The sequence below is a fragment of the Pteronotus mesoamericanus genome, unplaced genomic scaffold (genome assembly GCF_021234165.1).
Source record: "Pteronotus mesoamericanus isolate MK-2021 breed Mesoamerican mustached bat unplaced genomic scaffold, CSHL_Meso_final scaffold_651, whole genome shotgun sequence".
Taxonomy (NCBI): Eukaryota; Metazoa; Chordata; class Mammalia; order Chiroptera; family Mormoopidae; genus Pteronotus; species Pteronotus mesoamericanus.
The window spans coordinates 31,826,758-31,843,077 of NW_026555325.1; the positions used below are offsets into that span (position 1 = coordinate 31,826,758).

Genomic DNA, 16,320 nt, shown 5'->3' on the forward strand with positions numbered 1-16,320 from the left:
CAGGAAATCAAAGCAAAACAAAAAACAAAAAAACAAAAAAAACCCCACAGGGAGGCTGCCAAAATGAGGAGACAAAGAGACATGGCCCAAATGAAAGAACAGAACAAAACTCCAGAAAAAGAACTAAACAGAGTGGAGATAAGCAATCTTTCAGATGCAGAGTTCAAAACACTAGTTATTAGGATGCCAAAGGAACTCACTGGGTACTTCAACAGCATAAAAAAGACCCAGGCAGAAATGAAGATTACACTAAGTGATATAAAGAAAAATTGACAGGGAATCAACAGTGGAGTAGAAGCTGATAATCAAATCAATGGTTTGGAACATAAGGAAGATAAAAAAACATTCCATCAGAACAGCAAGAAGAAAAAAAGAACCCAGAAAAACAAGGATAGGCTAAGGAGCCTCTGGGACAACTTCAAATGTAACAACATTCAAATCATAGGGCTGCCAGAGGAGAAGAGAAAGAGCAAGGAGTTGAAAACATATTTGAAAAAAAAATAGTGAAAGAAAACTTCCCTAATTTGGTGAAGGAAATAGACATACAAGTACAGGAAGCACAGAGAGTTCCAAACTGGATGGACACAAGAGGACCACACCAAGACACATCATAATTAAAATGCCAAAAGTTAAAGAGAGAATCTAAAGAGCAGCAAGAGAAAAGTAGATAGTTACCTACAAAGGAGTTCCCATAAGACTGTCTGCTGATTTCTCCAAGGAAACTTTGCAGGATAGAAAGGACAAGAAGTATCCAAAGTGATGAAAAGAAAGGACCTACAACCCAGATTACTCTATCCAGCAAAGTTATCATTTAGAATTGAAGTGCAGATAAAGTGCTTCCCAGACAAGGTAAAACTACAGGAGTTCATCATCACCAAGCCATTTTTATATGAAATATTAAAGGGGCTTATTTAAGAAAAAGAAGATCAAAACTACAAACATAAAAATGGCAATAAATTCACAATTACCAACAATTGAATCTAAAAAATTAAGCAAACAAGCAGAAAAGAAACAGAAACAGAAATGTGGAGGTCGTTTGGAGGGCTATCAGTTGGGAGGGGGAAGAGGAAGACTGGAGGAAAAATGCAGGGATTTAGAAGTACCAATTGGTATGTACAAAATAGACGGTAATGTTAGGAACAGTACAGGAAATGGAGTAGCTAAAAAACATATGCATTACCCATGGACATGAACTAAGGGGGAGAGGGGGGATTGCCAGAGTGTGGTACTGAGTGGAGGGTGTCAAATGGGGAAAAATTTGGATAACAGTTATATAATAATCAAAAAATTATATTTTTAAAAACAGCAAAAATACAATTAAAAAATCTAACTTTACACTTAAACAATCTGGGAAAAGATCAGCAAGGCCTAAAGTGAGCAGAAGGAAGGAAATATTAAAGATCAGAGCAGAAACAAATGACATACAGTCTAAAAAAACAATACAAAAGATAAGTGAATCCAAGAGCTGGTTCTGTCCTGACTGGTGTGGCTCAGTGGATTGAGCACCAGCCTGCAAACCAAAGGGTTGCCAGTTGGGTCCCCAGTCAAGGATATATGCCTGGGTTGCAGGCCAAGTCCCTGGCTGGGGATGCACAAGAGGCAGCCACACATTGATGTTTCTGTCTCTCTCTCCCTCCCTTCCCCTTTCTCTGAAAATAAAATCTTTAAAAAAAAAAAAAGGCTCTGAAAAGATAAACAAGACTGACAATCCTTTAACCAGTCTCATCAGGAAAAAAAAAGACAACCCAAATAAATAAAATCAGAAATGAAAAAGGAGAAATAACTGACACCAAAGAAATACAAAAGACTGTAAGAAAATATTGTGAACAAACTATATGCCAAAAAATCAGACAGTTTGGACAAAATGGATAAATTCCTAGAAATATACAATCTCCCAAAACTAAATCAGAAATGATCAGAGAACCTCAACACAGAGACTATACCTAATGAAACTGAAGCAGTAATGAAAAAAACTCCTAACAAACTAAAGCCCATGACCAGATGGCTTCACAAGTAAATTTTACCAAAAATTCCGAGAAGACCTAACATCTTTCCTCAAACTATTTCAAAAAATTCAAGAGAAGGGGAAGCTCCCAAACTCATTTTACAAGTACACAATTATCCTAATTCCAAAAACAAATACACTATAAAAAAAGGAAAATTACAGGCCAATCTCCCTGATGAACATAGATGCTAAAATCCTTAACGAATATTAAAAATTGAATGCAGCAATAACACATCAAAGAGATCATATACCATGACCAAGTGGGATTCATCCTGGTAATGCAAGGTTAGTACAATATTTGCAAAAAATAAATGTGATTTGTGACAAACAAAAATGAAGGCTAAAACCCACATGATCATATCAATAGATGCAGAAAAAGCATTTGATAAAATCCAGCACCCATTTATGATAAAAACTCTCAGCAAAGTGGGAAGAGAGGAAACATTTGAAAGCACGTTGAAGACATCATAAAACTTCACCTCTAAAATTTGAGCATGGGTCTCCTGAGAATAAGTTCATTCCTCAAAGTAACATCATATCCTTATCACATTAAAAACAGTTCTAAGAAAATTAACAACAGTTCTGTGGTAAAGTGTATTATAGGCAAATTGAGACTTCCCAATTTGTCTTTAAAATGACTTACAACTGGACTATTTTCCAGTCAGGAATCCCATCATTCATGTTTTGAGTTTAGTTTTTGAGTATTCCTTTATTTTGACTGTTACAAATAATTTAATATAAGACCTATTTTTTAGAAACCTGTCTTCAGCTTAAGTTTGAAGTCTTTAAGTAATTTTCATGAAAGTCTTTAGACAAATATTCATTGCACAAATTGCTTAATTTCACTGGCATTTCAACTATTGAAAGAAAATGTATTTTATGTTAACAACATAAAATAGATCAAAGCAAATAAAAAATAGGTCAATGCACAGGAGCCTTTGAAGTGGATTCTATGCACCATTTCATTTTCTGAGATTAGTGTTATTAATATAACACTTCATTAAAAATACTGGATATTAGTTGATATTAAGAAAGTCTTGTTAATTTTCTTAGGTGTGATAGTGATAATGTGATTGGGTTTTTAATTGAAAGTAAAATGAGGTGATGTATATAAAGTCCTTTTATTTTTTCCTTTTTTTCCAAGTAGATCAATGAAATAAAATGAGCATTCTAGAAACAAACATATATCTAACAATATAATATATGATTAAATTGATATTTCAAATCAATGGGAAAGATAAGTCTTATTCAACAAATAAGGTGCATGAACCTCTTTTACTTGAAATAAAACAAATACAGAGCCCTATTTCACACACTATCCAAAAAATATTCAGGTGAGCTAAAAATCAATTCAGGTGAGTAAAATCTAAGGAGTTTTAGGAGAAAACACAAAATAATATTTTCCTTACCCTGAAGTAAAATATTCAAACCCAGAAGCTATAAAATAAAATACTGACAATATGACTATATTAAACATTTAAGACTATATAGTAATACACATATAAAAAAGTTAAAGGACAAGTAATAGAATAGGAAAGTATTTGCAACACATCTAAAAAAGGGTTAATAGTTTTGTTTTTCTTTTTTAGGGAAAAAATTCTACAAACATTTAATCAAAAAATGCATAAAGAATACCAAAAAGTCATATAAAGCTTTTTAAAAATTATAGAAATAGGGAAAAAGTATACAAAACAGGTTTAGTTTCGATAAATAATAAAGTAACAAAATAGCACATCATACCATCAGATTAATAAGTATTTAAAATATTGATAATATCAAGTATTAGTGACTGTGAAAGGAACTGGGTATTCATAGACTCTTTTTCTTCATCTTCTTAAAGCAGTCCATTTAGCATCTCTTGTAGTGCTGGTTTGATGGAGGTATATTCTTTTAGCCTCCTTTGGTCTGGGAAACTCCTTATTTCACCTTCCATTTTAATTGACAGCCTTGCTGGGTAGAGCAGTCCTGGTTGCAAGCCTTTGTTTTTTCATTACTTGGAATATTTCTTGCCATTCCCTCTGGCTTGTAGTGTTTCCACTGAGAAGTAGCTGCTAGCCATATCGAGGCTCCCTTATAAGTTACTACCTCTTTCTCCCTTGCTTCCTTTAGGATTCTCTGTTTGTCTTTGATATTTGCCATTTTAATTATGATGTGTCTTAGAGTGGGCCTCATTGGGTTCCTCTTAAATGGGACCTTCTGTGGTTCCTGGACTTGTGTGTCTTTTTCTCTTCTCAAATTAGGGAAGTTTCCCATCATTACTTTTTCAAACAGGTTCTCTATCCCTTGCTCCTCTTCTTCTCCTTCTGGTATCCCCATTAGATGGTTATTGTTACATTTCAGGTTGTCCTGCATTTCCCTCAACCCCTCTTCATTCTTTCTGAGTCTTTTTTTCATTTTCTTGCTCTTTCTGGGAGTTTTCTGCTACCTTATCCTCCAGCTCATTGATTCATTCCTCTGCTTCATGTAGCCTGCTTTTGATTCCTTCTACTGTGTTCTTCAATTCAGAAATTGTATTCTTCATTTTCTCTTGTCTCTTATTGATAGTTTCTATGTCCTTTTTCATGCTAATATAGTTTGCAGTAAGTTCCTCGTAGTTTCCCTGTAGTTTTTGGTAATTCTCTCTGAGCTCACTTAGCTCATTGAGCTTCCTTAGAACCATTGTTTTGAACTCAATATGTGATAGTTTACTTGCCTCTATTTCATTTATTTCTCTCTCTGGGGATTCCTCCATTCCCTTTGACTAGGGGGTGTTTCTTTATCTTCCCATTATTTGTGAGACTCTTCTTTTTTGCTTCTGCTTCTTAAATTAATTTGTCTGGATTTCCTGACTTTGTGGTGTGAACTTCTATGGTAGGAGACTGCTGTTTTTTCTTTCTGGATCTGCCTCTGATGATGTCAGATATTGACCCTGTCTGACCTTAGGCAAACTGTTCAAGACTTCCAGAAATCTACTGTCTGTGGCTGTCCCCTTCTGCTATTAATCTAGTCACTTTGCACTCAGCAGGCCGGCTTAGATACCACGGGGTGGGGCCCAGTCCATCCTGGGGGCGGGGCTATTGGGTCCTCTCATGCTGCTGCCACTCAGGAGTGGTCTGCCTGAGCCAGATGGCTGCTGACATCTGGAAAATGAGTCAGCACCAGGGTCCCACCGGCTACTCTCTCAGTTCTCTCCCCAAAACCTTCTTCCCCAGTTTCTCCTCAGGTGTCTCCAGACCACTCTGCCCCCACCTTAGCCGGAGACCAAGGTAAGTGCCTGCAAATAAAAATTTACGTGTGGGCCCTTTAAACGGCTCTTCGTGTCTCCAGCTGCCTGTCTCTGGCAGAGAGAAACCCTGCCACTTTTTGCAGCTGGCTATTATCTGTGTACTTTGGGGGATCTGGTGCTGTAGTCTGGAGATCCCCACTTATGGTTTAGACCCCGCTCTTCTCAGGGGGATCCAACTGGCCATTTCGATATCCTTCTGCCACCCATAGGTGCCCTGCCTGCCTTCTTGAGTCTCTACCACACTTCTTACAGTTAGGTTGTGCTATTGCTGATTCTTCTGTCTGTCTGAGGTTAAAGGCTCCTCTCTTAGAGGTATTGTTCAGTTGTTTGTTCTAGGTGATTTATCCACAATTTAGTTTTAATTCCAGATTGGTCTGGGGAGGAGGTCAGTGTGGCTTCCACACACTCCTCTGCCATCTTGATTCCCCCTAAACTGCTTTTAAATAGTCTAGGCAGAAGGGGAAAAAGTTTGTGGTGATACTGATAAAACTAGATTGGTAAAATATTAATTTTTGAAGGTGAGAATTGCGAGCATGTATTTCTTTTACAATTCCTCTACTTGTGTATATATTTAAATCTTCCATAAAGATTTAAAAAATATAAACAGACAATAAGTGAACTAACAAAATTACTTAAAACTAAAAGATAGTCTTCTAGGTAACTCATGAATTAAAAATAAAACTCTAAACTTATAAACCTATTTAGAAAATAGCAATAACCATACTACTATTAATCTAGTCACTTTGCACTCAGCAGGCCGGCTTAGATACCACGGGGTGGGGCCCAGTCCATCCTGGGGGCGGGGCTATTGGGTCCTCTCATGCTGCTGCCACTCAGGAGTGGTCTGCCTGAGCCAGATGGCTGCTGACATCTGGGAAATGAGTCAGCACCAGGGTCCCACTGGCTATGAAAACATTTGAAAAAGTTCTTAATTTTAAATGCTTTGATGATGATGATTCAAGAAAGAATGACAGTTAATGAACTAAATATTAGTGCCAAAAACTAGGAAAACAAAATAAGCATAAGAAAAGTACAAAGAATTAAAGAAACAATAGTTCAGAGTAAAAACCAAATTAAAATATCAACTTAAGAGCTAGATTTTTGAAAAAATGACATAGATCAAACATAGATATTATAATTAAATGGAAGAAATCTACAAATAAGAACCGTAGAGAAGAATAAATTTTTTTAAATATAAGAGAATTATTAATATGTGAATAAATGGGAATTGTGATGAAATTATTTATAGAAAAATCTCTAGGAGAGTTTCATTTACATTAGAAAAATAATCTGATACCCATGTAAGAAACTTAGAAACTGGTAGACAACTGCTTTTTAAAATGGCCCCTGGGTATTTATCAAATATCTGGAAATGTGTGAGAAGTGTTGTTCGTTTGTTTTCTTGTTTTGTTTTGTATGACTTTATGCTCATGTGTCTTGGAGAATAGACCTAGTGGACCTAGTGTATCTACATACCATTCAGAATATGTCACACACAAGCAAAAGCAATCATCTAAGTGTAGGCTGATTTTTTCAGTGGAATCAGTTAAATAACTAATAATAAATATTTGGTAAATTGCAGCCTAAATAAATAAAAAATATATAAAAATAGTTAATTCCATGGGAGAAAATAATCATGATATGCGAACATGAACATGATTTTTATTTTTCAAGTGTTACTGAACAGTCCTAGTTTTTGTAAATATGTGGTCATTTATGGAAACAATATACATGAAGATGTAATAATAAACATCTCTGGAAGGTAGAGATATAGTCTTTTAAATTGAGGACAGAATGCATTTATTTAGATTTTAAATTTTCTATATACAAAGATATGTGTTGCTTTGTAATAATAAAAATATAATAAGAATAGTAAAAGTAGGGTGGTATGAGACTAATACTGGAAAATAGTGAATATATGTACATAATTGTAAACCTACATATTTTTCCTAAGTATTATCACATAATTATGGATGAAGCTAACAAATAAAAGCCAAATCAGAACCAAAGGGCTATTAAAGTGGTTAATGTCTTCACTCTCTCTGCTGTTGAATCAACCTATGTATTCTCAAATTTTTCAGTAGTACATATATCATGTGTCTGCACTGAAGTAGAGGTATTATACTTAACTGTCGCCTTGCCATGAGAAGTCCTTAAATATTTTTAATTAGGTTTGACAGATTACAGACTCATTCCTGAAAAAACGTGTGTAATGTTAAAAGCAAAATAATCATTAATGGAATATTTTCTAGAAAGTTTATAATTGACACTTAAATTCTCTCTGAAATTACTTATCTGAATAATTTCTTAATGTTTTCCAGTTCCTAAGAGCAGAAATGAACAAAGACTACCATTTGGCTAAAAAATTATGTCAGATGAGTAAGTACAAAATACTTTGTTTTCCAATTTTCTCTTTTTTTCCTAAATACATTCCATAATATATAAGATGGTTTGATTTTCATAAGTCCAGTGAATTTCCTAATAGTGTCTCAGTGATTTTTTTTACAGCAAATTAGGTTGATTGGTATAAGGACAAATTTAGACTTCTATACTAACTTCGAGTGAGATCAAATAAAAGAGACTAATTAATTACCACTAATTACCATGAAGGTAAGTCAAAATCCTTACCTTTATGATAAGGAATAACTTTGTGCCTTTAATTTCAGAGAAGTGTCAGGTAGTACAACAACCATTACTTAATATGCAATTGTTCCAAAACTATTTGAGTGCCTACATGTGTCAGGCACTGTTCTAGGCACTGGAAATACAGCAGTCAACAAGACAGATAACAATCCCACATTTATATCTAGTGTCAGATAATAAACTCATATATAGTGTGTCATAAATGATAGGTGCTATTTGGGAAAATAAAGTAGGGAAGAAGGAATAGGAAGTACTGGGAGGAGGCAAAGTACTTTCAGATAATATGGCCCCAGAAGGCCTCATGAAAAGACTTGCGCAAAGACTTGAAGCTGAAGAACTAGTTATGTGAGTATCTGGAAGAAGTGAGTTCCAGGGAGGACTAATAGCAAATAAGCTGAGATGAGAGTGTGTCTGATGAACAACAAGGAAGACAGTATGATGGGAGCAGAATAAGCAATGGAAGTGTGGTAGGAGATGAGGCCACAGAGGTTTGGGTTGGAGGTTGTGCAGATTGCATTGCACCTTTCCACAGCTGAAGGCTCTTCAATTTTTCTCTGAATGGGGAACTGCTGGACACTTTTGAGTAGAAGAATATAATCCTACTCTTTTTTCTCTGTATCTTTGGTTTTTGGTGGTTGACTTAATGTTCAAAATAGTTGAGGTTTTCTTTGTCTTTATACAAAGGGAGATTTGAGAGGTTTGCTGGGTTTCTTAATTCTGGGGGTTGTTTTCATCAACTTTTAAAAAAACTCTTGGCCATTACCTTTTCAAATATCACTTATGCCCCATTCTCTTTCTCTCTTTTCTTCCTGGACTTCCAGTTACACATAAATTAAACTTTTTTCATGGTGTCTCACATTTGTCTGATAGCTCCCCCCTGCTTTTTTTTTTTCATTTCTCTGCTTCAGTTTGGATGTTTTCTATTGTCTGTACTTGAGTTGACTTATCCTATCTTCTGCTGTGTCCCATCTGCTGTTAAAACTATCCAGGGAGGTTTTTTTGTATTGACATCCAGTGAGTTCTTAATTTCAAAGATTGTATTTGAAAGATCTTTCTTTCAAAGATTTGAAAGATCTTTCAAAAGATTCTTGCTCTCTTTTGAAGTCCACAATGTTTTCAACTATTTTACCCATCTTTTTCTCTAATACATTTGTCATAGTAATTTTCAAAGCGAAATGGCAACTCTCCAATAAACCTTATTGATAATAGGACTCCAAATATCAACTGGTGGTAGACTTAAGTCTCATGGTAAAAGCCCTTGAAGTGAATATGTAGTATAGGAATTGTAACAGTCTACTTTCATTTGCCTCACAGAGTCCCCACTATGGATACAGTATTTCTGAAATCATTGGCTAATTTTTTTTTAATTCACACCTGAGGAAATGTTTACTGATTTTTAGAGAGAAGAAGGAGGAGAGATAAACATCAATCGGTTGCTTGTCGTATGTGTCCTAATCAGAGATTGACACTGCAACTTAGGTATGTGTCCTGGCCAGGGTTCAAACCTGAAACCTTTTGGTGTACAGGACGATGCTCCAACCAGCTAAGCCACCCAGCCAGGGCTCGTTGGCTAATTTTTAAAACAGGTTTCTTGAATGCTTTAACACTACCTATTTTATATTCAAAATCGTATGCCATATTTTGCACTTTGGACAAGCCATTGAATGAAATATTTTGATCAAAACTATTTTTGGTAGCCCATACATAGAATTTCTGATCAGAAGGAATCCTTAGACAGAATCATGTCCAGTCCTCTGTTTTTATAAGTAATGAAACTGAAGCAGAGAGAGGTTAAGCAACCTCATCAGCCCTACGCAGGGAGCGGGTGGCATGGGCAGACCTGGAACCCAGCCTCCTTCTCCCACAATGCCTTTCTTCTCTGTGGGGCTAGTGTGGAGGTGAATGACTGTGACTCTAGCTCCCAGTTCTTTAAGTTTCTGGTGGAGCCTAATTGTGGGGAAATTTACATATTATATTTCAGTATACATCAATCAGTTTTAGAAAGCCTCTGGCTGAGGCTTACAAATATATGCACTGATGTCCCCACATCTGTCAGTCAATTTTGGCTGTTAGCCCTTCAGGGTGCTGCATAAACAGCAAGTGCTTAATAAAATGCTTATTGACCTGACTCCAGCCAGTGAATACACATTAAGTGCCAGATCAATAGGGATGAAAAAATCCCAATGATCTAACTTAATGGGGTTGTGCCCCTTTAAAAAGTCACTCCCATCTTTCCTTCCTTCTAACAAATACATATTGAGCACCATATCTGTACCAGACATTCTGGGAGCTGGAAAGCAAGCAGAAATTAGAGCAAACATGCTCGAAACACTTTGGGATTGATGTAGACATGATTTGGTTTGGTTTTCACCTCTACTGGTTCATCTAGTAACACTGTTCACTCTTTTTGTATGTCAAAATATGGTACCTCTAAAACTAAGGACTAGACTTCAGGGAAGGGAGCAATGGAGGGCTCTAAGACAGGCACCATGATCCAAGGAGCCCATTGGGAAAGAACACAGCTCCCAAGAGAAAGAAGAGGCTCATGGCAAACATGGGAAAAGGCCCAGAGGTGGGGGTTGGGGGCATGGAGTAGCTAATGATATGAATGTGGGGAAGCCCGGGTTTAGCAATGCCAAGCAAATCCAAGGAAGAACGGAGAGCTGAAGACAGACTCTGCCTCAAGGATAAGGAAGTGCTAGTGCTCTGGTGGCAACAGGAACACTCAACTGAGGGCTGCCCAAAGCCCCTGTCTGTGTTCAGAGTAACAGACAAATGAAATTTTTTCATCTAGCATGGACCCCCAAATATATATATACGATTCTTACAATATAGATATTCTTTTGTCTCTTTTTTCCTACTTCTAGCTCTTCTATAGACATCACCCCTTTCTCTCAATAGATATTTACATATTTATGTATATAAACATAGATTATGTATTTACATATTTATGTATGTATGGTTTGAGTACCCATTAGGATAGCATTCATATCACATTGTTTAGTTCTTCAAGTAATTCTATGAGGCTGATATTATTAAACCTTCTTTACAGATGAGAAAACTGAGGCTAGGAAAGAGAACTAGTTTACACAAAGTCACACAGCTACTGAGTGGTAAAGTGAGGATGAGATCCCAGGTCTGGCTTGAAAGCCTAAGATTTCCTACTATATTTCCATTTTGTCATTTGATTAATAAGTTTGTGATGGGGGGGTACCACATCCCATGCAGAGTCCCCCTGGAGGTCACTGCGGATAGAGGAAAATAAGTTGTTTCAGACACTTATTCTGCCAGGGAAAGGGGGTGGCAATTCCCTCTAGTGGAGAAGGCCCTGAGCCCTTCTCTTGAAGTGGCTTTTATTGAGAACGATATGTGCAGGGGTATACAGCATGCACGCAAAGCTTATCAATCAATGTCAAAAGGCTATGATTGAAAGAACACAGACATTTGCCTCAAGTCAGGGTCTGGTAGATAGGGTGGTGCCCATTCAACCCTGAAACCTGGGAAACTGATCACATTCTATGCTTGACCCCAAACTTTAGTACTCATTAACTTGAGGACATTCTTAGCAAAGTAAATTTCATAAGAATTAATGCATTCCTCTTCCAGGCCTAATTGTTCCCGGGAACCACCCTATCCAGTTTAGGGCTGTACCTGCCTTTAGTAGTGTTTCACTGACCTGGTCAGTGGGCAGTGGGCAGAGCAGCCAAGAGATAAGGAGACTTCTTTCAGATAGAATGAGGACTCCAGCAATGACAAAGCCGAGGGGTGAGGGTCTTTTGCCCCTTCTCCATGTCTCCCAAGTCTTTCCCTGATGGCCCCTACGTAACTGTGCCTGTCTTAGGTTGCCCCTGCCACTGAGGGGTCTTACCCATCATTGACTAACCAGCCTTCCTCCGGGGCCAAGCAGGGTGATGCGAGCAGGGGGACAGTTTTTGTCTCCTCAGTGGCCTATTTTCCCAAGGCCTCCTTGCTCAGCTCCAGCCTTAGGGCCTCCACTTGTCGGAGAGGCTGCAGTCCCCGAAACCAAGCGGGAGAGTTCCCAACAAGTTTGTATTTCTGGTCAAACAGACAGGGACTTGGAAAATAGGTACTTTTATGGACCAATCAGGTTTGAAATGGCTCCTATGGTTGACTAGTATATTTATTTAATTAATAATATATTTATTGTGTGAAATAATTTATATGAAACAATGCATCTTTGTCCCTTTAGAAATGTTTTACAAATTTATTTTCTTGAACAAAGCTCAGGATCCTGGTGTGCTTTCTTGTTGTCTGATTATAACATAATCGTTTACATCTTGTTTGGCCTCAGAGCTTCCCGCCTGGCATCCCACATACCCATGGGTTCTTTCCTCTTTGTCCCATCTTTTAAAAATTTGTATTGTGTTCCCCCAAGAAATTTTACCTGTTGGCAAAGGCTTGAATTTTATCTGTCTTCCACATTCATTTTTTATGTGGCCCTAATGTTTCCTCAGCCATTTTTCTGCTGTTTCATGCAGAACTGGTGTCTCTGCTCCTGCCATTTCCTGCCAGGCATTGTTGGCAACCCGGAAAAGTGATTTTTCAATGGGGCTGAGAGTCAAGAGTCCCAAATACTTATCTTAGTTCATATCATGAATGACTGCGAGATTTTGTGCTAATCAATCTTCCTCTTTCTTGGTCTTTTCATCTGTAAGAAGGAACCTGCAACTAAGTCTTCTTGGGTACCACACTTCTGCTCACGGGCAACCCTAGATTCTATCAGCCTGGAATACCTATTTCATCTACTATAATAATTGTAAACATTTAAGAATAATGGCCTGAAAACCAAAATGTCTCTCGTCATTATAAGTCTAACACAAATACAGATGTACCTTCATAAAACATAGTTCCAATAATGACATTTTTTCTTTTTGAGTAAAATAAGTCATTCTGTCCTATTAGCCTAGATACAATTTTATCTAGCCCAAAAAATTGCTTTCTACTTAGTTGTCTATATTCATTTATTTCATTTTTTTTTTAATGTTTTGAGGGCTGCAGCTCTGTTCTGGGCACTCTAGGGATGTAAACAGTGAACAAGATCAACACTTGGTCTCCCCTAGAACAGCCTCCAGCCTGAGGGACCTAGAACCCCATGGGCAGCAGAGCCCCCAGCTCCCTGCCCCAGCTTCAGCCAGAAGAAAGTGTCCACTGAATTCTAAGGAAGGAAGCATGCCTTTCTCTAAGCTCAGACCATTCCAGGAAAACTTATAATCAACATTTATTCCACATTTATCATGCATCAAGGACTGAACTAAATACTTTATCTACATTATCTCACTGATTTATTAAAGTAGCCCAATGTGGCCAATAGTATTATTACAGACAAAGGAACTGAAGTATAGAGGTGTTAAATACTTTCTGCAAGGTAACACAGCTAGACAGTGGCAGAGCCAAGATTCACATCGAACAGTCTTTCTTCAAGGTCCACACTGAGCTCTGCTTATTTGCCCAGGTTGGGAAACAGCCCTCAGAACACCAGCTGCATGTGCTAGAAGCTTCCCTTACTTTTTTCCAAACTCTACTAGCTTGTCAAAGAGTAAGAAGAATTTTTTATTCATCACCTTGAGTGGATACTGCTGTGCTAATTTTCAAAGCAGATACCTTTCTCTCACTCTGAAAATTAACAATTGCCAGCAGTTTTTGTTAAACCATGAGATTGGCTGATCTCATATTCCAATCGCATGGAATAACCCTCATTGCAATAAGAAATTTTCTAAACTGTGTTATAAGGAAATTAATAACACTTCTTAATATATGCCCTACCCAAAATGATCCCATGGGAATAATAAATTGGGGAAACCACATTCTCCTCTCTATAAGATTCATAATAGTTAGGAACATGTTTGTAATTCTATAAAATCCTGCAATTGCTTTTTACTGTAAACATTACCTAGTTAACTTTATTTAACCTAATGTTTCAAGTAAGTATTCGCATCTTAAGAAACTAGTAGCGCAAGGAGCAGGTTAGAGAACACCTGCTCTAGAAAGAGGCTTAACCTCAGAAATGATTTAGACTGCTAATGATAAGCATTTTTTTAGTCCAAGTTAAAATGTATAGAAAGTTACTTTTATTAGAAACCTTGAAAGATATATAAATACCTATGGGATCCTCAGAAGCAGCTTCTAAGCAAGTACACAGTCATGCTATTGCAGATTGGTGGTAGATTGTTATAGTAGTGGATTAGGAAATAAAGCCACTGGTTTAATGTGTCAGGATGAAAGCCATATGGGGTGAGGTCCTCTCAGCCAGTGGGGCTTGGCTGAACCATCCACAGTTCTCTCTTACTCACAGCCAGGCAGATAGCATACTACTTGATGTTTCAGTGCCCCCTGGGTGCCATCGAGATATTGCGCAGGAGCCACAACATTAAATAGATGATGCAGAACCATGAATATTCCTCAAGGCAGGCAGGAAAACGGTAGAGAGAGCGCTGAAAAATAAAATGGTCTAGAAAACTCTCAAATATAAGGTGTAAATTGTTCTGCTCTCTAGGACATTGGTAACATACCAATAAGCCTTAAAAAAAATCTGTTGGTCTGGTCCAAGGGAAAGATGACACATTCACATAAAGGATCAACAAAAAGTCATAAATAGTGCTAAAAACAATGGATCTGATGAAAACGGTAGAATGCTGTTAAGTCGGCAATGACTGGGGTATAAACTAAGGTAAAAGTTTTAAGGATGAAGAGAAATAAGAAAAATCAATTTTCCTATTTGAAAGATGAGTTTTTAGAAATGGCCTCTCTGCTATGGGAGAGCTTGCACTAAAAAACAAAAAAAAAAAAAAAAGAAAACGAAAAAACCAACTTTGTTGCTTTGTGTTCAAAGTGTTCAGATGAGACCTTTAGTAAAGGATGTCATATAGGATTTGGAAGGCTGAGATGAGATGAAGGATTAACAGACTATAGCTACACACTCTCAGTAGCAAAGTCTCCATATTTTGCAGGATCTGTGCCTTATTTGAGGAATTAGTTACAAAACACCTTGGTTTCAGGCCTATGAAGGAAGCCTCATAGTGACAGAGGTTGATTCTTCGGACAGGAGGTAGAAAATAGAATGAGAATTATTTCATTTACAAAGTACCTAAGATAAGTAGAGCATTTTCTCTCTTTGCACTTAAATATACCCATGGTGTAATTGGTGTTTGTCACTTTGTGCATTTTTACTTACTCTGATTGGCAGTTTCAGTCTCATTCTGAGGAGCCTGTTTGCTGATACACTTGAACATTAATAACACTCTGTTGTCCATTTTCAGTCCTAATTTATGAACCAGAAAATCCTGAGGCCAAGGAGTTTTTCTCACTTATTGAAGAAATGTTGCAGATGGGTAAATTTAAAAATTGAACTTCCTTCTTTCTCATAGAACTATAAGCAGTCACTATTTAGAAACCCATTATCCCAGGAGATTGGCAAAGTACATCCTCAGGAAGTGGTTAAGAAAAGTCTAAGTGGTTGTCTTGGGTGGTTTAATGAAGCCAGCTTGTCCTTTGTGGATAGTCAAGATGACTTCCTTCTCTCTGTGGAGTGGAACTGCCCAAACAAAGCAGGCTTCCCGGACATAGGCATCACGCACCCTAGTCTTCCAAGGGAAGAGAACATGCTAATTGCCCCCTGTGTTAAGGAAAGTCAGTGTAGAGGGCCCACAATTCCAAGGAAAGTCAGCACCCTCCAGATTATCCTATTCTACTAAGTATTTACTTACCCTATTTAAGAATTACATTCACGATAATAAAAATATTTTCATAGACATAGTTTTAAGTTTACTTTGAATTCACAAACATCTTTATGCCAGTAAGAATATATTCTTATTTGTACTACTACTGTAACCCTATATACAGTTAACAAAGTTCAGCTCAGTTCTCATATTCCAAAAGTATGTATTTCTTGGTGGAGGGATAGGCAAGGAGAATTACAATTTTTCAAGGAGTGGAAATATTAAGAAATGTATTAAGCGATTCTCTTTCTTTCTGTGGCAGAGAGAGCTCAGAATCTTGGGGAAGATGATAAAGATAGTGAAGAAGACAGTAGCAGTGAGAGTGAAGGGGAAAGCAGCGAGGAGCTCAGCGAAGAAAGCTCCGATGAGTGCGAAGATGGGTGATGAAACATGCTGCTGTGGTTTAATCGTCACACATTTCTTTTACTGTGTAACATGGAACTATAAAGAAGAGAACTGCATTTTAGTCCAATTCTTCTTTATTTGGTACAGATTTGCTTTAATTTCTCCATATTGATAGCATATATATCAATTCCTGATGTTCTCATTTAACTACTTGTTCTTTTTATCTTCTCCCTTCTTGTCAGAAAATGTAAACTCCCTGAAGCAGGACTTTGTCTTTTTCACCATTATATCCTTAGCAACTGCACAAGTGCCTGGCAAATAATGGG

At 37.3% G+C, this 16,320-nt stretch overlaps 1 protein-coding gene across 1 annotated transcript in view; it reads left to right on the forward strand.

The window, feature by feature from the left end:
• Positions 1–16,076, forward strand: part of ERICH2 (glutamate rich 2) — a 36,266-nt gene extending 20,190 nt beyond the window's left edge. The window contains exons 8-10 of the mRNA XM_054562788.1: positions 7,592–7,649; positions 15,191–15,262; positions 15,912–16,076. Coding sequence (XP_054418763.1) covers positions 7,592–7,649; positions 15,191–15,262; positions 15,912–16,033 — 252 coding nt within the window. The 3' untranslated portion in view covers positions 16,034–16,076. The remainder of the gene's footprint in view (positions 1–7,591; positions 7,650–15,190; positions 15,263–15,911) is intronic.
• The last annotated feature ends 244 nt before the right edge of the window (positions 16,077–16,320 follow it).